Consider the following 20,548-nt stretch of genomic DNA (forward strand, 5'->3'; position numbering starts at 1 on the left):
CTGGCTCCAGGAGCGGCGCCAGGGTTTTTGGCACCCTAGGCGGGGGTCCTTCCGCGCTCCCGGTCATTGGCCGCAATTCTGTGGCGGCGGGGGGAGGTCTTTTGGGGCACTTCAGCGGCGGGTCCTGGAGCGAGTGAAGGACCGGCCGCAGAATTGCCGCCAAAGACCCGGAGCGTGGAAGGACCCTCGCCCCCCCGCCCCTCCCACCGCTGAATTGCCACAGAGGGCGGAAAAATGCCGCCACCCCCTCCCCCCCCAAATCCTGGTACCCTAGGCGACCGCCTAGGTTGCCTAAATGGAAGCACCGGCCCTCCCTTGCTCCCACAAAGACAGAACAATGACTAGGAAGTGATTGCAATTGGCGTTATTGAGAGTAATTAGTTGTATTAATTATTTAATTCAATTTTGCTCCAAGAGGAAGGACCAGGATCCTGGCTTCCCTGGGCAGCACTTTCTCCTGCAGCTTCTTTGCTTTTGCAATGTCACAAGCACTAGCGTTAGCCAGGACTAGCTGCAGCATTAGCTGTGAGTTCTGGAGAGTAATTAATCTCTGTTTGGCGGTGGAGGTTATCAAATATTCAGCACCACACTTTCTGGCTGTTTACCTATCACTACGTTATCTCCCAGCCTCAGCATGGTGTCTGTGTGTCCCAAACTGTGACACTGGGTTTATTTTTTCTGAGATGTAAAGTCCACGTAAAACTCAGGATGCTTTTCTTTCTCATAATAAAGGCTTCCTAGGAACAGCTTCATGTCCAGAGAGCTGCCACGGGAATAAAGCAGCATGCAGAAGTGCTCACTGGTAACCATACAATTACAAACTGGTGTGTGCAGCCAAGGGCCCACCATGAACTACTCTACAATAACATGCCAGAGTGCATGTCAATGGAGGGCGGAAGTTGTCTCAGAAAAGAGACTTCACTTTTGAACATCCTGTTACAGATGGGTCTGAGTGCCTCAGCTCTGAGACCAAGCTCTGAACTTGCCCAAAGTTTGGAGCTCTTGGGCACAGAGTAGCGTTGTCAACTTTCTAATTGCACACAACAGAACACCCTTGCCTTGCCCCCTTTCCCTTCCCCTTCCCTTCCTCAAGACCCCAACCCTTCCCCAAGGCCCTGCCCCCCACTCACTCCATTCCCCCTCCTTCTGTCGCTTGCTCTTCCCAGCCTCACTCTCTCCACTGGGGCAGGGGGTTGGGGTGCGTGAGGGCTCTGGCTGGGGATGCTGACTCTGGGATGGGGACAGAAATGAGGGGTTCAGGGTTCAAGAGGGGGCTCTGGGCTGGGGCAGGGGGTTGGGGTGGGTGAGGGCTCTGGGATGGGGCCAGGGATGAGGGGTTTGGGGTGCAGGAGGGGGTTCCAGGCTGGGGCCGAGGAGTTTGGCATGTGGGAGGGGGCTCCAGACTGAGGCAGGGGGTTGGAGTGTGAGAGGGGGTGTGGGTCTGGGCTGGGGGTGGAGGCTCCAGAGTGAGGCCCTAAATGAGGGGTTCAGGGTGTGGAAGGGGCTTGGGGTGTGGGCAGGGTGAGGGCTCTGACTAGGGGTGCAGGCTTTGGAGTAGGGCCAGGGATGAGGAGTTTGGGGTACAGAAGGGGACTCTAGGCTGTAGCTGAGGGGTTTGGCATGCAGGAGGGGGCTCAGGGCTGGGGCAGGGGGTTGGGGTGTGAAGGGATGCAGAGTGCAGGCTCCAGGAGGGAGTTTGGGTGGCGGAGGGGGTTCAGGGCTGGAACAGGAGGTTGGGGTGCAGGCGGGTGTGTGGAGTGCAGGCTCTGGGCAGCGCTTATCTCGAGCAGCTCCCCAGAAGCAGCCACATGTCCCAGAAGCGCGGGGCAGGTGCAGCGTGTGGAACCCCTCTGGCCACCCCTCCACCTAGGAGCTAAGGGACTCCTTGTTCTTTTTAAGGGACAGGGGGTTTGGGCGCGTGAGGGAGTGATGTAGGGATAGGGTCCCGAGTGACCTAGACAAACTGGAGGATTGGGCCAAAAGAAATCTGAGGTTCAACAAAGACAAGTGCAGAGTCCTGCACTTAGGAAGGAAGAATCCCATGCACCGCTACAGGCTGGGGACCAACTGGCTAAGCAGCAGTTCTGCAGAAAAGGACCTGGGGATTACAGTGGACGAGAAGCTGTCTTTAAACCCCTCAGGGCAGGAGCGGGGTTACCACCCTGCTACAGGCTGTATTAGTGGAAGCATTGCCAGCAGATCAAGGGAAGTGATTATTCCCTTCTAGTCGACATTGGTGAGGCTACACCTGGAGTATTGCATCCAATTTTAGTCCCCACACTACAGAAGGGATGTGGACAAATCGGAGAGAGTCCAGCGGAGGGTAACAAAAATGATTAGGGGGCTGGGGTGTTTATTTTGGCAGCCAGACAGGCTGCAGAGCTAGGATAGCATAATTCCCCCATTCTTTATTCCTCCCCCTTCATTTCCTCATGATAGGTCGGGCTCACAGGTGGACACAGTTCCACCCAGGTCCCACCTACTACAATAGCAGATCACAACTCAAGGCCAGCGTGAGCTCCTTCTGCTTTGCCCTTCTCCTGAAATGTTTAGGACCATTCACAGAATCATAGAATATCAGGGTTGGAAGGGACCTCAGGAGATCATCTAGTCCAGCCCCCTGCTCAAAGCAGGACCAATCCCCAATTAAATCATCCAACAGATTTTTGCCCCATATCACTAAATGACCCCCTCAATGATTGAACTCACAATCCTGGGTTTAGCAGGCTAATGCTCAAACCCCTGAGCTGTCCCTCCCCGCCTAAGTATGTTACTCAGAGAAACCCCTTCACTCCATCTGCTTCTGTGTTTCTCCCTAGAATACTTCCTATTCAATATTGGAAGGCTCCACCAGATGGTACTATGCCCCAAATTCCTTCTCCATCCAATGCAGCACTGCACAATGCCACTACACCATAGAGAAAATTCTCCTGCCCCTCCTGTTCACCCATTCATGCCCTGAAGCATGGGATTGATAACATCTGCAACAACAGTAAGAGCTATGCTTATTCCTTTAAGTATCTAATCCTTTTTGAGACCTTGCAAAGCTTTTTGCTTCACTGATATTGTGTAACTGTGAGTTTAAAAGACTGACTTAACCTCACCAAACTGAGGGCTGGAATCCTTTAGAGATTTGTCCGCTGTCTCTTGTCTAATGTCCAATGTCCAAGTTGCTGTTTTCCTTCCATTTGCACATCTCATGGATTGTTTAAAAATGAATCAGCTCTTTGCAGTGTACTTTAAATATTCATGAAGGTATTTCCAATTAAACTTAGGAAACAAGCAAAGAGCACCTAGTTGACTCTTGCCTGGTTTCCCTGTTCATCCGGCTAAGGGGGTTGTGTCCACTGTCTCTGGATCAGCAAAGGAAGAGGGTTCTTTGCAAGGACATGCTTTGGGCTGAGCAGTGGATTTTGGAGAAGGAGGATGAGCAAAAAGAGCAGCACCATTCAAAATCCAGCTAAACTTATCACTACAAAAGAAGGGACTTTAAAGAAACTCACTGCAGTCCTATCTGAAGTTACAAATCTGCCCTGGGTCTACGCAAGATCCCCTCAGTAATGGGGAGATCATAATTCTAGTACAGTTGTGCCCTGATCATTTTGTAGCAGCTCAGCCTTGCCTTCGTGCTAGGCACTGCACAAACAAAGACCAAAAAGACAGTCTCTGCTCCCAAGAACTGACAAGCTATGTATAAAACAAGAGAAAGCAGCTGGATGCAGGGAAACAAACAGAAAGCAAATGTAGGTATATGGTTCCTGGTGCTGTACCTAAGGATAAACTGTCTCTACCCAGAAGAGCTTTTGACTGAGCTGGGCAGGAAGTAGGTTCAACTCTTTTGAAATTTTTTCCCCAACATTGTTTTCAAGGTGGGAGATTCATCAAATCCAGCTCTGATTAGTTTGTTTTGATGGATTGCCATTTTTGTCCAAAAAAAGTTTCATCAAAAAATTACCAACCAGCTTTACTTATGTTATGAGCTAAATAGAGAAGACAGACAATGGAGACATTCCTAACCTCATGTTGCAGATGGGAAACTATGGCAGTGAAAGGGCAGCCATCTGTCAGTAAGTTCAAAGAAGAAGCAGGTAAAACACAGGCAACTCCAGGAGGACTGGCAAATGGAAATGACTTTGATATCGTTCTGAAGAAGAAATTTGATTGTGTGGTGCCCTAACATAAGATGGCAGAATTTGGTTTTTACCAGCATGCCTGAGGAATCTGTCAGATAAGTTGTTAGCAGCCTATATGAGTTAGTAGAACACAGACACTGGAGCTAGTAAAAGAAAACATATTGGAGACAGGCTTGTAATTGATGCTTCCAAGGCAGCTTTATTGGACCAAGAGCAGTCAAAAATCATCCCCAGCTCTGGAGGAGGCAACGTTGTGCTACATCAAAATGATTCCCAGACAGATACCCAAGAAAGGCCTGAGATCTACATATCTCCAGCCAGGGAAAGCATACAGGAGAAGGAAGCTAGAGCCGCAAACAGCTCTGAAAAGCAGCAGATGCTGCAGGGAAGGATGAGGGGGCGAGGGGTGTTGACTACAGCCAGGCAGGAAGGCCATATGCAGATAGGGTGACACACTATATGTGATGAGATGAGATAGACCCATCTAGGCTGGCACACCAGGAATTTAACCAGGGCCTGCAGACCTAAAAACACAACTTGCCACAGCTTGAGTTCAATAGCTAAGGCTCCCAAGTACTGTAAGAAACTCCTGTCCTCTGCGGATTGGACACAGAGAGGGACCCATAGCACACACTCACTCACCAAAAGATTGCAGTAACACAAGGGTGCTCCCTGTGTTGGAAGAAATAGCAATATCCTGGTTAAATGAACCCCAGGGTGGAAACATACAGCTCAGGCTGAGCTCTCAGTGTTCCTACTCTAGCTCCAGTTATTACACAGACACTCCCCAATGCAGCTGCTAGAGGGTGGTAAATGATTGCCTACCCCATTGCTGTCCCATCCACATGAAACCTACATAAGCAGCATGATTTTAAATGTTAGCAGGATGCAGCTGTGTGCTTAGCTTTGAAAATCAAGCCACTTACTTAGTGCCTAATTATGACTTCAGGAGCTTACCTTTGGGCTCCTATTTTTTGACTCTCCTGACCCATGGACTAGACTGCAATACATACACCCAAGGAGGAAGAGTTAAAGTAACACATTCACTCTTATCCCTTGGCATTTCCTCACTTGCCCTTGTATGCAATCCTAAGTGATTGGCACTTAACATCCAACCATTCTCTTATGACAATGAGATGATGATTATTATAGCCTGGGACTTGGTAGACATGGTCTCAAGTCCCAGGTCCACCACAGGCCTTGGGCAAGTCACTTTGGCCCAGATCCTCAAAAGTATTGATGGGTCTGTGATGCAGGGACCTGATGGTGCTAACAGGCAGAGGGCATAGGTTTTTACAGGACTCCAGTGGATCAAATCTATGCATAATAGTTCACCAAATGAGCTCCAGCCTCAGAGCACTCGTGGAGTCAGCGCCTATGTTCTGATCTATCTACGAGGACCAAGAGACACCCTGGCTCCCATTGAGGTTATGTGGAAATTAGGGACCTGAAGGCCGTTGGGGATCTGAACCTTTGTCTGTCTGTAACTCAGGTCTCTTCTTGACACTGGGGATGTTAACACTTCCCTACCTCCCAGGGCTGTTGTGAGGCTAGATACTGTAAAGATTGAGGCACTAGATACTATGCTAATGGAGCTGTATAAGTAGATAGCTGGACAGAGAGGAGATTGATATTACTGAAGCATCCAGAAGTTCCAATCATGGTATTGGACAATGACATTTAAAGATAGGCCCTGCCCCACAGAGTTTGCAGTCTGTCATAAATGTAAGCAGAGTCAGGATGAGCTCTACCCTGATATCTGGTGGTGAATTATGGCGAGTGTGGAAAAGAACTTCAGGGGCTGATCTTGTTTGCATAGGCACACCCACCTCGCCTAGCATGAGCTCACGGCAGCCCAAAATGGTCACTTTGGCTGCTGTGGGATCCCCAGTTTCTCTGTTATTGGGGCAGGAGGAATAAAGTGTTGTTACCCTGATTATGTGAATCAAGGACAATGACACTGTTTTATGACAGAGGGTCTCACCATCACCTAAGTAGCACTCGCTAGACAAGGGACATGGGTGAAATGAGAGAGAGAGACTGGAGGACAGGTATTTGTACCTGATGAGATGGGCCTGAAACAGCAAATGCACCATTGCCTCTCCCCACTGTTGAATAGCAGAGCTCATTTTGATTCCATTAAGAGTCTAGTTATAGGCTGCTATGCTGAATTCACTTTGGGCCACTGGTGCACCAGCACCGGGGCTCTTCTACCACAAGCTGAAATCAATAAAGAGCTAAAATCACTGAGTGCTGTCTTAACTAGTAGGGGAGCCGGAAAATTTATTGCTAAGTGGCTGGTAGAGCGGAGTAGTTTGCAGGAGGGTTGGTGTAGCCCACGGGACGACGAGTGGAGTGGAGCAGTTTGTAGGATGGCTGGAGTGGCTCACAGGACAGCTGGAGGAGTGGAGCAGCTGGTGGAGTGGAGCAGCTCGTGGTGAAGGCTGCAGCAGAACCCCACGGAGAGGCGGGGCAGTCGGCCTCAGACCACATAAGGTGCCCCTTAATACCCTGCGTGCCCCTTTCTCCCCCACCCCCCACTTCCACCCAGGCTGGGGGGGAGGGTTAAGACTCTGCAGATAAACTTTTGAACTCTGGGGCTGCACTAACCAGGGACAGAGACTTTTGGGTGATTCTTGGGTTGCTGAACTCAAGAGACTTTTGGGGTTTTGGACTCTTGGATGAAGATTTACTGGACAGACGTCAGGAGATGCTTTTACGGCCACAATGTTCTGAAGATTCAGAGCAGGCACAGCAGGGACAGAAGGATGGTGAAGAAGTTTGGCAGCATGTGACCTCCAGTAGGAGAAAGAGAAGCGTCCATGTACCAGCAATGGAGATACAGGTGAGCAATCGTTTCCATGTTCTCTCTACAGGTATTAATGCGGAGAGTGGACTAGATGACCCATCTGAGGGAAGGGAGCAGAAGGAGGCTCCACCGATTGGAAGGCAAAAGATGCACTGTCCTAGGGATGGGGGTTCCACGACCACCACTCCCAAGAGGAGGAGGAGGGTGGTGGTGGTCGGGGACTCCCTCCTCAGGGGGACTGAGTCATCTATCTGCCGCCCTGACCGGGAAAACCGAGAGATCTGCTGCTTGCCAGGAGCCAGGATACACGATGTGACGGAGAGACTGCCGAGACTCATCAAGCCCTCGGATCGCTACCCCTTCCTGCTTCTCCACGTGGGCACCAATGATACTGCCAAGAATGACCTTGAGCGGATCACTGCAGACTATGTGGCTCTGGGAAGAAGGATAAAGGAGTTTGAAGCACAAGTGGTGTTCACGTCCATCCTCCCAAAGACTTTAGCAAAGCTTTTGATACAGTCTCCCACAGTATTCTTGCCGCCAAGTGAAAGAAGTATGGACTGGATGAATAGACTGTAAGGTGGATAGAAAGCTGGCTAGATCGTCGGGCTCAACAGGTAGTGATCAATGGCTCCATGTCTAGTTGGCAGCCAGTTTCAAGCGGAGTGCCCCTAGGGTCGGTCCTGGGGCCGGTTTTGTTTAATATCTTTATTAATGATCTGGAGGATGGTGTGGACTGCACTCTCAGCAAGTTTGCAGATGACACTAAACTGGGAGGCGTGGATACACTAGAGGGTAGGGATTGGATACAGAGGGACCTAGACAAATTAGAGGATTGTGCCAAAAAAAAAACCTGATGAGGTTCAACAAGGACAAGTGCAGAGTCCTGCACTTAGGACGGAAGAATCCCATGCACTGCTACAGACTAGGGACCGAATGGCTAGGTAGCAGTTCTGCAGTAAAGGACCTAGGGGTCACAGTGGACGAGGAATAACACATCCACTGCTTTCCCCTCATCCACAGAGCCAGTTATCTCTTCATAGAAGGCAATTAGGTTAGTCAGGCACGACTTCCCCTTGGTGAATCCATGCTGACTGTTCCTGATCACTTTCCTCTCCTCTAAGTGCTTCAAAATTGATTCCTTGAGGACCTGCTCCATGATTTTTCCAGGGACTGAGGTGAGGCTGACTGGCCTGTAGTTCCCCGGATCCTCCTCCTTCCCTTTTTAAAAGATGGGCACTACATTAGCTTTTTTCCAGTGATCCGGGACCTCCCCCGATCGCCATGAATTTTCAAAAATAATGGCCAATGGCTCTGCAATCTCATCCGTCAATTTCTTTAGCATCCTCGGATGCCGCGCATCCGGCCCCATGGACTTGTGCACGTCCAGTTTTTCTAAATAGTCCCGAACCACTTTTCTCCACAGAGGGCTGGTCACCTTCTCCCCATATTGTGCTGCCCAGTGCAGCAGTCTGGGAGCTGACCTTGTTCGTGAAGACAGAGGCAAAAAAAGCATTGAGTACATTAGCTTTTTCCACATCCTCGGTCACTAGGTTGCCTCCCTCATTCAGTAAGGGGCCCACACTTTCCTTGACTTTCTTCTTGTTGCTAACATACCTGAAGAAACCCTTCTAGTTACTCTTCACATCTCTTGCTAGCTGCAACTCCAAGTGTGATTTGGCCTTCCTGATTTCATTCCTGCATACCTGAGCAATATTTTTATACTCCTCCCTGGTCATTTGTCCAATCTTCCACTTCTTGTAAGCTTCTTTTTTGCGTTTAAGATCAGCAAGGATTTCACTGTTTAGCCAAGCTGGTCGCCTGCCATATTTACTATTCTTTCTACACATCAGGATGACTTGTTCCTGCAACCACAATAAGGATTCTTTAAAATACAGAAGAGAAGAGAGGCGGCCCAGGTGACCCTGTTTACCTATATCAGGGGTCAGCAACCTTTCAGAAGTGGTGTGCCGAGTCTTCATTTATTCGTTCTAATTTAAGGTTTTGCGTGCCAGTAATACATTTTAACGTTTTTAGAAGCTCTCTTTCTATAGGTCTATAATATAGAACTAAACTATTGGTGTATGTAAAGTAAATAAGGTTTTTAAAATGTTTAAGAAGCTTCATTTAAAATTAAATTAAAATGCAGAGCCCCCCGGACCGGTGGCCAAGACCCGGGCAGTGTGAATGCCACTGAAAATCAGATTATGTGCTGCCTTTGGAACGCGTGCCAGAGGTTGCCTACCCCGGCCTAGATAGAAGACAATGGACCGAGGCGGAGCTTGTGGGAGGTGATATCAGATGCCCAGCTGGAAAGCATGGCGCTTGGGGCTGGAAAGAGAGAGCAGGCAGAGCCCACCTGGAGGCAGGAGAGACTTAGGGCAGGTCTTCACTACAGGGGGGGGGGTCAATTTAAGATACGCAAATTCAGCTACGCGAATAGCGTAGCTGAATTCGACCTATCGGAGCCGACTTACCCCGCTGTGAGGACGGCAGCAAAATCGACCTCCGTGGCTCCCCGTCGACGGCGCTTACTCCCATCTCCGCTAGTGGAGTAAGAGCATTGATTTGGGGATCGATTGTCGTGTCCCGACGAGACGCGATAATTCGATCCCCGAGAGATCGATGTCTACACACCGATTCAGGCGGGTAGTGTAGACCTAGCCTTAGACATGCTGTGCTGAGGGAGACCAGGCCAGAGGGCCCTGAGAGTTTTCTATGCTGTGTTCAGATGCTCAATAAACCCTCCTGTTTTATGCTGGCTGAGAGTCACTCAAGTCTAGAGAACAGGGTTGCATTATTCCCTGTGGGAGTGGAGGCCCCAGGGGTCCAGAGTGAGTGGACTCCCTGAGAGGGCCCACAGTGAGAGACAGGCATGCTAAGGCTCAGAGAGGTGCAGTTCTAGGAGGTGGAGGGCCTTAACCCCCGGGAGAGAGTGGACCCCCGAGAAGGGCTGTAACACTAAAGGGGTTCCCCCCAGGGACCGTACGGGCCAAGAGTGGGCATGACTTGTGAGTCCGTGACACCCCCCTCTTAAAAAACCTTTCCACTGGAGCATCATGAGACAAAATGTCTATGTGGAAGGATGTTCCCTGCTGCCTTTTTCCCACCTGATTGAGCTTCCCTTTTTCCCCTTCCAGCTTGACTCTGTTTACTGCTTAAATGCAAATTAAGCAGAGCACCCATTCCTTTGAGGACAGACCTGTTTGCCAATTTCTGTTTGGGCAGGACTGTGGAGTTTGGAACATGTGTTAATAACACCACGCAGGGATATCTTATAACTTCACATACCATGTTGCCACACATTTCATCAAGGCAATAATGACCCACAAATTGAGCTTTCAAATGATACCTCACAGGGCAGATGTCATATTAAAGGGTGCAAATACAGAGGTACATTCTGTCTGTGTGTGTTGGGGGGGAATAATGTGCTGTTGAGAAGAGATTGTATGTAGCAGTGTCTAATACAGCTCAGGATCTGAAAGAGTTAAGAGTACAAAGGATTCTCTTACCCTTCCCGCACTGGTGAAGCATGGGGGTCATTCAGCTGATGAAGAGAATAGATCTGGATGAGTTTTAACTAGTCACAAAAGTGAGACTGATAGCAGCGGGAGATGCCATACAACCCCTCCTCCCCATCTTTCTGAGCATCCTCACATCCCTGACACTTCAACTCAGTCCTATCTCATAGTGTGTCCTGGTCCTGTTATTCCCATCCTGAGCTCTACTCCAACACCCCTGCTAATGCACCTTAATCCTGCCCTGCAGCCCCCCTGCTCTTCTAGCCTTGGGCTTCCACATACAACTTTCCCTGTGTACCACTACTGCCTGCTATCCAGGGCCACACACTCATCAGAGACGTCTGGGAGTTGCAGGCACTCTGTGCCTGTTCCTGGAGTGGTGCAGCTTACACAGGGCAATGGACTGTGCTGAACAGCATACTCTAGCTCTCTGCAAGCTCCTTTGCTGATCACTATGGTGATCCAAAGCCCACAAAATTCAGTGGAAGTCTTTCCATTGACTTCCAGGACCTTTGGGTCACAGCCTGTATAGCTGGGATTTTTGTCAAAGGTCCTACTCATTTCACAGTCCAGACCACAGCTTTCACCTCTTGAAAATGGTTTTGCGTATAAACAGCCAGGAGTCAGATCCTCAGCTGCTGTAAATCAGCATGTATGATGCCAGTAATATCTCGCTCACGTGTAACACTTTTTTCAGCTGAAATTCTCAGTGCTTTACAAAGGAGGTTAGTATCATTGTCCCCATTTTACAGCTGGGAAACTGAGACACAGAGAGGGCCATGACTTGCAGACCAGTGGTAGATGTGATACCTGAACCCAGGTTTATTCTGGAGCTGTGCCCAGTTTAAGCTAGCTGAGAATCTGGCATATTCAATACTGAAATATTAAGCAAAGTGAATATTGATCAACTGAAGTGTTAATAGCAAGTATTAAACCAGAATACACTGTACTAGTGAGCACATTAATTGGGGAGCTAATCAAAGAACCAGTTCTTCTTGAAGCATCTATTGTTGCTTAATAATAAGGCAATTCCTTTCAGACCTAGAGATTCATGTAAACAGTGATTGATTCAGGGGAGCTGACCCAGGACTTTGGTTGTTTTTTATTGGTGATTTTTAATTGTTAGGATTTCCTTGGTATTAAGCACTCTCAAGGTCAACTAGGGAATCTTATATATTGGAAATATTTACCTTTCATGCCATAGCCAGGGCACTGTCTTTGCACACCTAGCTTCAAATATTATTTGTATTACGGTAGCACATACAGTCCCCAACTGAGGTCAGGAACCCATTGTGCTAGGCGCTGCACAGAAACATAGGATATGGCCACACAGCAACTGAGAGGGTGTTTGGGCTAGCTGCCAGAGCGTAATCCCATCCAACCCCCTCTGTATCTACTTGGGCAGTTAGCCCAGGTCACCACCCGTACTGCCATGGCCACACTGCTGGTTTTAGCATGCTTGCTAGCACGTGTGGGTCTGCCTGAGCTCATCAGCATCCTTTCTGCTGCTGTATAGACAGGTCCACTGTGAGACAGAGACTGCCCTGAAGAGTTCAGATGAAATAGACAAGATAGGCGGATGGTAGGGGAACCAGAGGCACAGGAAAATGAAGTGATTTGCCCAAGGTCACACAGCCAGTCAGTGGAAGTGCCAGGAATAGAGCTCAGGCCTCCAGGATACCATCACTGTGTGCATAACTGAAGCTTTTCATTTGGGGGCATTGTAGGGTGACCACCCATCCTGAATTGGGTGGACAGTCCCGAAATGCAGAGTTAAAGTCCTGGTCCCGGGCTGAATGACTCTGGGACAGCATTTGTCCCGGATTCCCTGTGGTGCTGATCCACACCTGCCCAAGGCTCAAGGATGGCATGGCACTAATGTCTTCCCAGTGGGAGACAGTTGAGGTGTCCCCATTCCCCGGGACACGCTGCCCAGGGCTAGGGTTGCCAACTTTCTCATCGCACAAAACCGAACACCCCTGCCCCACGGCCCCGCCCCTTCCCTGAGGCCTCTCCCCACTCACTCCATTCCCCCATCCATGTGTCGCTCACTCCCCCGACCCTTACTCACTTTCACCAGGCTGGGTTGGGGTGCAGGAGATGGGTGAGGGCTCTGGCTGGGGGTGCCAGCTCTTGGGTGTGACCAGGGATGAGAGGTTTGGAGTGCAGGATGGGGCTCCGGGCTGGGGGTTAGGGTGTGGGGGGATGAGGGCTCCAGCTGGGGGTGTGGGCTCTTGGGGTGCGGCTGGGGATGAGGGGTTTGGGGTGCAGGAGGGGGCTGAGGCAGAGGTGTTGGGGGGAGTTCAGGCTCCAGGAGGGAGTTTGGGTGTGGGAGGGGACTCCGGACTGAGGCAGGGGGATTGGTTGCAGTTCCTGGCCAATGGGAGTAGCAAAGCTGGGCTTCGGGGCGGGGGCAGTGTGAGGAGCCTTCCTGGCCACCCATGCGTCCAGGGGCTGCAGGGACCTGGCAGCCGCTTCCGGGAGCCACGCGGAGCTAGGGCAGGCAGGGAGCCTGCCTTAGCCCTAGGCCCCAGTTGCGCTGCCAACCGGACTTTTAATGGGTGCAGGCTCTGGGACAGAGTTTGGGTGTAGGCTCTGGGCTGGGGCAGGGGATTGGGGTGCAGGGTGCAGGCTCTGGGAGGGAGTATGGGTGCAGAAGGGGTTCTGGGGTTCAGGCTCTGGGAGGGAGTTTGGTTGCTGGGTGCAGGCTCTGGGCAGGGGGTGGGGTGGAGGATGGGGTGAGGGGTGCAAGCTCTTTGAGGGAGTTTGGAGGTGCAGGGAGTGGGGGTGCAGGAGGAAATTGGGGGACTGGAGGGGGTGTGTGGGGAGGGGGTGTGGGTGCAGGCTCTGGAAGTGGATGCGGGGTTCGGTGCTTACCTGGGGCACCCCCTCTGGCAGCAGCTCCTATGTGGGGCAGGCTGGGGGGTCTCCATGTGCTGCTGTCCCCAGGCACCACCCCCGCAGCTTCCCATTGGCTGCAGGGGCTTCGGGGTGGGGGTAGCACGCAGTGGCACGGGCTTCGGGGAGGGGGTAGTACGCAGTGGCACGGTCCCTTCCCGCCCCCCCCCCCCCCGACGGGCTGCAAGGATATGCTGGCAGCCACGTGGAACAAGCGCACAGGAAGCCACTCAGCCCCGGTGCGCTGCTGGGTGGCGGTGGGAGCCCCCAGGCAGTTTTAATTGCCCGGGGGCAGCAAGCCGGGTCGGGGGGGCAGGTGGGAAACTTTGCTGGAGCCGGGCCCATGATCCAGGAATATTCCTGGTGCCCGGGCACCAAGGACCCAGAGAACTCGTCGCACATGCCAAGAACTTGTTGGATAATCTGTGCCCTGCTGTGTTATTTTCCCAACAGATGTCTGGGTAGTTGAAGTCCCCCATCACCACCAAGAACATAAGGTTGTTCTTATTTACTGACTTGTCCTAATTTGCTAAAAACTGCTATAGGATGCAGCTAATTTCTACAGATAGCAATTTCTTACACTATTGGGTGTGTGTAACTGCTATCTGTAGGAATAAGCCTCATCAGATAGCAGTTTTTAGCAAAATAGGACCTGTCGCTACTACAAGTAGCACATTCCTACAGATAGCAGTTTCACACACCCTATAGTGTAAAAACTGCTATTTGTAGAAATTTGCTACCTGTAGCAGGGAGAGGCAGTGCATTGTTACCATTAGCAATTATTGATACATGTGGTTGTTCTTATGTGCTGACTTGTCTTAATTTGCTAAAACTTGACAGTGGTGGGGATTGGAAGTATAAAGTGTTCAGCTTCCAAACGACCCTGCCTGGATTCGTTGTAGTGGAATGCGGGACATGTGGAGGATAATTTAAACTCTTAGGCCTGGTCTACACTACGGGTTTAGGTCGACTTTAGCAGCGTTAAACCGAATTAAGCCTGGACACATCCACACAACGAAGCCCTTTCTTTCGACTTAAAGGGTCCTTTAAACCAGTTTCTTTACACCACCTCCGACGAGGGGATTAGTGATAAAACCGGCCTTTGCGGGTCGGAATTGGGGTAGTGTGGACGGAATTCGACGTTATTGGCCTCCGGGAGCTATCCCACAGTGCTTCATTGTGACCGCTCTGGACAGCACTCTCAACTCAGATGCACTGACCAGGTAGACAGGAAAAGACCCGCGAATGTTTGAATTTCATTTCCTGTTTGCTCAGCGTGGAGAGCACAGGTGACCACGCAGAGCTCATCAGCACAGGTAACCATGATGGAGTCCCAGGATCGCAAAAGAGCTCCAGCATGGACCGAACGGGAGGTACAAGATCTGCTCGCCATATGGGGAGATGAAGCAGTGATAGCTGAACTCCGTAGCAGTAAAAGAAATGGAAAAGTATTAGAAAAGATCTCCAAGGCCATGAAGGACCGAGGCCATAACAGGGACACACAGCAGTGCCGCGTGAAAATTAAGGAGCTACGGCAAGCTTACCACAAAGCCAGAGAAGCAAACGGAAGGTCCGGGGCAGAGCCGCAAACTTGCCGCTACTACGCGGAGCTGCATGCGATCCTAGGGGGTGCAGCCACCACTACCCCAACCGTGTGCTATGACTCTCTCACTGGAGAAACACACAGGGAAGACGGTTCGGGGAACGAGGAAGATGAGGATGGAGGTACTGTAGGTAGCTCACAGCAGCAAGGAAGCGGAGAAACCGGTTTCCCCAACAGCCAGGATATGTTTGTGACCCTGGACCTGGAACCAGTAACCCCCGAACTCACCCAAGACCCTCAGGGCACACAGGAGACCTCTGGTGAGTGTAACTTTGTAAATATTTGTAAACATTACACACAAAAAAGCAAGCGTGTTTAATGATTAATTTGCCCTGGCAATCGCAGCCAGTACATCTACTGGAAAAGTCTGTTAACGTGTATGGGGATGGAGCGGAAATCCTCCAGGGACATCTCCAGAAAGCTCTCCTTTATGTACTCCCAAAGCGTTTGCAAAAGGTTTCTGGGGAGGGCTGCCTTATCCCGTCCGCCATGGTAGGACACTTTACCACGCCAGGCCAGTAGCACGTAGTCTGGAATCATTGCATAACAAAGCATGGCAGCGTATGGTCCCGGTGTTTTCTGGCATGCAGACAACATCCATTCCTTATCTCTCTTTGTTATCCTCAGGAGAGTGATATCATTCACGGTCACCTGGTTGAAATGGGGTGATTTTATTAAGGGGACATTCAGAGGCGCCCGTTCCTGCTCTTCTGAACAGAAATGTTCCCCGCTGTTAACCACGCGGTGGAGGGGAGGGGTGAAGTGATCATCCCAGAGAATCGTGTGTGTGTGTGGGGGGGTGGTTTACTTGTGTTTGTGCCGCATGTTAACCGGGAAACCTCAGCCCCTCCTTTTACATTGAAAACCCATTTTAAATGGACAACCCAATTCATCCTTGATATGGGAAATGCGCTGCTGTTTACAACCTTTCCCGCATGTTAAGAAGGTTAAAAAAGCCAAAACACTGTGGCCTACCATGGCTGCCTGCAAGCCGAAATATGCGACCTTGTAATGAAAGAGTGTACCCATTGTTCTCTAAAATGTGTCTTTTTTAACCACCTCTCCCTTTTCCTCCACCAGCTGCAAATGTTTCTCCTTCGCAGAGGCTCGTGAACATTAGAAAGAGAAAACGTAGGACGAGGGACGATATGTTCACGGAGCTGCAGATGTCCTCCCACGCTGATAGAGCACAGCAGAATGCGTGGAGGCAGTCAATGTCGGAGATGAGAAAAGCCCAATATGAGCGAGAGGAGAGGTGGCGGGCTGAATGGCGGGATGAAAAGAGCAAGTGGCGGGCTGAAGACGATAGGTGGCGTCAGCTTGCAGACAGACGGCAAGAGTCAATGCTCCGTCTGCTGGAGCATCAAACTGATATTCTCGAGCGTATGGTTGAGCTGCAGGAAAGGCAGCAGGAGCAGAGACCGCCGCTACAGCCCCTGTGTAACCAACAGCCCTCCTCCCCAAGTTCCATAGCCTCCTCACCAAGACGCCCAAGAACACGGTGTGGGGGCCTCCGTCCACCCAGTCACTCCACCCCAGATGATCGCCCAAGCATCAGAAGGCTGGCCTTCAATAAGAGTTAAAGTTTTAAAATGCAGTGTGTCCTTTTCCATCCCTCCTCCCCCACCCATCCCAGGCTACCTTGGCAATTATCCCCCTACTTCTGTGAGGAACTAATAAAGAATGCATGAATGTGAAAAAACAATGACTTTATTGCCTCTGCAAGTGGTGCTCGAATTGGGGAGGGGAGGGTGGGGTGGGGTGGGGTGGTTGGTTTACAGGGAAGTAGAGTGAACCGGGTCGGGGGGAGGGGGGGTTTGGAGGGTTCATCAAGGAGAAACAAACAGAAGTTTCACACAGTAGCCTGGCCAGTCACAAAACTCGTTTTCAAAGCTTCTCTGATGCGCACCGCGCCCTGCTGTGCTCCTCTAACCGCCCTGGTGTCTGGCTGCGCGTAATCAGCGGCCAGGCGAGTTGCCTCAACCTCCCACCCCGCCATAAAGGTCTCCCCCTTACTCTCACAGATATTGTGGAGTGCACAGCAATCAGCAATAACAATGGGGATATTCTTTTCGCTGAGGTTTGAGCGAGTCAGTAAGCTGCGCCAGCACGCTTTTAAACGTCCAAATGCACATTCCACCACCATTCGGCACTTGCTTAGCCTGTAGTTGAACAGGTCCTGACTCCTATCCAGGCTGCCTGTGTACGGCTTCATGAGCCATGGCATTAAGGGGTAGGCTGGGTCCCCAAGGATCACGATAGGCATTTCAACATCCCCAACGGTCACTTTCTGGTCTGGGAAGAAAGTCCCTTCCTCCAGCTTTCGAAACAGAGCAGAGTTCCTGAAGACGCGAGCATCATGTACCTTTCCCGGCCATCCCACGTTGATGTTGGTGAAACGTCCCTTGTGATCCACCAGGGCTTGCAGCAGCATTGAAAAGTACCCCTTGCGGTTTACGTAGTCGGTGGCTTGGTGCTCCGGTGACAAGATAGGGATATGGGTTCCGTCTATGGCCCTGCCATAGTTTGGGAATCCCATTTCAGCAAAACCATCCACTATTGACTGCACGTTGCCCAGAGTCACTACCCTTGCTATCACCAGGTCTTTCATTGCCCTGGCAAATTGGATCACAGCAGCCCCCACCGTAGATTTGCCCACTCCAAATTGATTCCCGACTGACCGGTAGCTGTCTGGCGTTGCAAGCTTCCACAGGGCTATCGCCACTCGCTTCTCAACTGTGAGGGCTGCTCTCATCTTGGTATCCTGGCGTTTCAGGGCAGGGGAAAGCAAGTCACAAAGTTCCATGGAAGTGCCCTTACGCATGCGAAAGTTTCGCAGCCACTGGGAATCGTCCCATACCGGCAGCACGATGCGATCCCACCAGTCTGTGCTTGTTTCCTGGGCCCAGAATTGGCATTCCACGGCATGAACCTGCCCCAGTGACACCATGATTTCCACATTGCTGGGGCCTGTGCCTTGTGAGAGGTCTATGTCCATGTCAATTTCCTCATCACTCTCGTCGCCGCGCTGCAATCGCCTCCTCGGCTGGTCCGGGTTTCGCCTTGGCTCTGCATATACTCCAGGACAATGCGCGTGGTGTTCATAGTGCTCATAATTGCCGCGGTGATCTGAGCGGGCTCCATGATCCCAGTGCTAGCTATGGCGCCTGGTCAGAAAAAAGGCGCGAAAGTAGTATCTGATGGACCAGGAGAAGGAGGGAGGGCCGAGTGACGACATGGCGTACAGGTACAGGAACAGGGAGAAACACAAACAACTATCACACAGAATGGTCCCCCCAAAGATTAAACAGAAAACCCTGGGCTTAGCAGGCCATTGATTTAACGGAGGAAGGGGAAGCAAATGAATACAGAACAAATCTATTTTTTACATCTTCAGCTGGCAACCGACGGTGCAGCATGAGTGATAGCCTCTCCAGTACGATGATGATGGATACCAGTCATAATATACCATCGTCTGCCAAAAGGCAAGGGGCTGCTGCTGTGTAGCAATGCAGCCCCACGTCTGCCAGCCCCACGTCCGCCAGCACCCAGCATCGCCCTCGGCCTCTTCTGGGTGCTTAGCAGACAATACTGGGCAATTGGCAGAAAATAGTATACTACGACTGGTAGCCATCATCATCGAAACATGTCTGCCCAGGTGGCCATGATTGACAGCCACTCCAGTATGACGACGATGGGTACCAGTCATAATATACCATCGCCTACCAAAGGGCAAGGGGCTGGTGCAATGCAGCCCTACGGCTGCCAGCCCCACGGCTATCACTCATGCTACACCGTCTACCGCCAAAAGGCAGTTAGCAGCTGCTGCTGTGTAGCAATGCAGTCCCACGTCTGCCGGCACCCAGAGGACATATGGTGACGGTGAGCTCAGCTGAGCTGAGCGGGCTCCATGCTTGCCATGGTATGTTGTCTGCACAGGTAACCCAGGTAAAAAGGCGCGAATCTATTGTCTGCCATTGCTGTGACGAGGGGGGAGGGGCCTGATGACATGTACCCAGAACCGCCCACAACACTGTTTTGCATCATCCGGGCATTGGGATCTCAACCCAGAATTCAAAGAAAAGGCGCGAAAGTAGTATCTGACGGACTAGGGGAAGGAGGGAGGGCGGGCCGAGTGACGACATGGCGTACAGGTACAGGGAATTAAAATCAAGAACGGTGGCTGTGCATCAGGGAGAAACACAAACAACTGTCACACAGAATGGTCCCCCCAAAGATTAAACTGAAAACCCTGGGTTTAGCAGGCCGTTGATTTGACGGAGGGAGGGGGAAGCAAATGAATACAGAGCAAATCTATTTTTTACATCTTAAGACGACGGTGCAGCGTGACTGATAGCCCTCGGCATCTTTCTGGGTGCTTGGCAGCAAATACGGGGCGCTTGGCAGTTAGTGTATGACGATGGTCTTCAGGCCTATTGCACGATCGGGTGCTCGGGGAAGACTCTGCTAATGTGCGATGACCCAACTTGTAATAGGACGGTTAACAGTCGTAATACACCATCTACTGCCAAAAGGCAAGCCCCACGGCTGCCAGCACCCAGATCGCCGATGAAGGCTACCAGTCTACTGCACCGTCTACCGCCAAAAGGCAGTTAGCAGCTGCTGCTGTGTAGCAATGCAGTCCCACGTCTGCCGGCACCCAGAGGACATATGGTGACGGTGAGCTCAGCTGAGCTGAGCGGGCTCCATGTTGTCTGCACAGGTAACCCAAGGTAAAAAGGCGCGAATCTATTGTCTGCCGTTGCTGTGACGGGGGGGGGAGGGGCCTGACGACATGTACCCAGAACCGCCCGCGACACTGTTTTGCATCATCCGGGCATTGGGATCTCAACCCAGAATTCCAAGGGGCGGCGGAGACTGCGGGAACTGTGGGATAGCTACCCATAGTGCAATGCTCCGGAAGTCGACGCTAGCCTCGTACTGTGGACGCGGTCCGCCGACTAGAGCACCTAGAGCATTTTATGTGTGGACACACACAATCGGCTGTATACAACCGATTTCAATAAAACCGGCTTCTATAAATTCGAACTAATTTCGTAGTGTAGACATACCCTTAGTTTCCTTAGGGTTCACCTTCAATATACTTCTATGCTGGTGTGATCTCTGACCATTACAGTTCAACTCAGCAGGCAGGCACAGGCAGCAATGCACTTGTCCTGTTGCCTTGGCTGAGAAAGGTTTCTGATCAAAGGGAGTGTAGATTCCAGCAAGCTCCTGAGGTAATAGCTCATTGGAGATGAAAGGGCTTGTTCAGAAAGAGATTTTGAAGTCTGTAGGGTAAAGATGAGCCAGATGGGTTTGTCTCCCTGCAGACATATTTTAATCACTGGGGGCTGGGTAGAAAGGAGAGAGAAGTATTTTGGATTTCCTATTTCCCTTACTGAGGACTGTAGAGGAGCAGACGCACCCCTGCGGCGCCTCCTGCTGGTCGTCTCGGGAATTAGCTCATTTCAGCTGCAGAGTGCCCTCTGCAGGCCGGTGATCCACCTGTCCTCTGACCCCCATGTCCCTCCCTGGACCCCGGTGCCCTTTGTCTGGGGTGTTGCCCCCTGGCAGTACCCCC

At 51.2% G+C, this 20,548-nt stretch overlaps 1 protein-coding gene across 1 annotated transcript; it reads left to right on the forward strand.

Annotated features, from left to right (window-relative positions):
* Nucleotides 1-14,302: 14,302 nt before the first annotated feature.
* Nucleotides 14,303-16,683, forward strand: LOC135973997 (mediator of RNA polymerase II transcription subunit 15-like). The gene is made up of 2 exons (XM_065559693.1): nt 14,303-15,224; nt 16,045-16,683. Exons 1-2 carry the CDS (start codon nt 14,684-14,686, stop codon nt 16,545-16,547), a joined length of 1,044 nt encoding a protein of 347 aa, XP_065415765.1. The 5' UTR covers nt 14,303-14,683; the 3' UTR covers nt 16,548-16,683.
* Nucleotides 16,684-20,548: the final 3,865 nt, after the last annotated feature.

The sequence above is a fragment of the Chrysemys picta genome, chromosome 10 (genome assembly GCF_011386835.1).
Source record: "Chrysemys picta bellii isolate R12L10 chromosome 10, ASM1138683v2, whole genome shotgun sequence".
NCBI classification, from domain to species: domain Eukaryota; kingdom Metazoa; phylum Chordata; order Testudines; family Emydidae; genus Chrysemys; species Chrysemys picta.

What these genes read in the sequence shown, in the direction of transcription:
- LOC135973997 (XM_065559693.1), top strand. Translation starts at nt 14,684, where the DNA reads ATGATGGAGTCCCAGGATCGCAAAAGAGCTCCAGCATGGACCGAACGG. An exon ending in GGGCACACAGGAGACCTCTG is followed by an intron (nt 15,225 to 16,044) that starts GTGAGTGTAACT and finishes TTCCTCCACCAG; the next exon opens with CTGCAAATGTTTCTCCTTCG.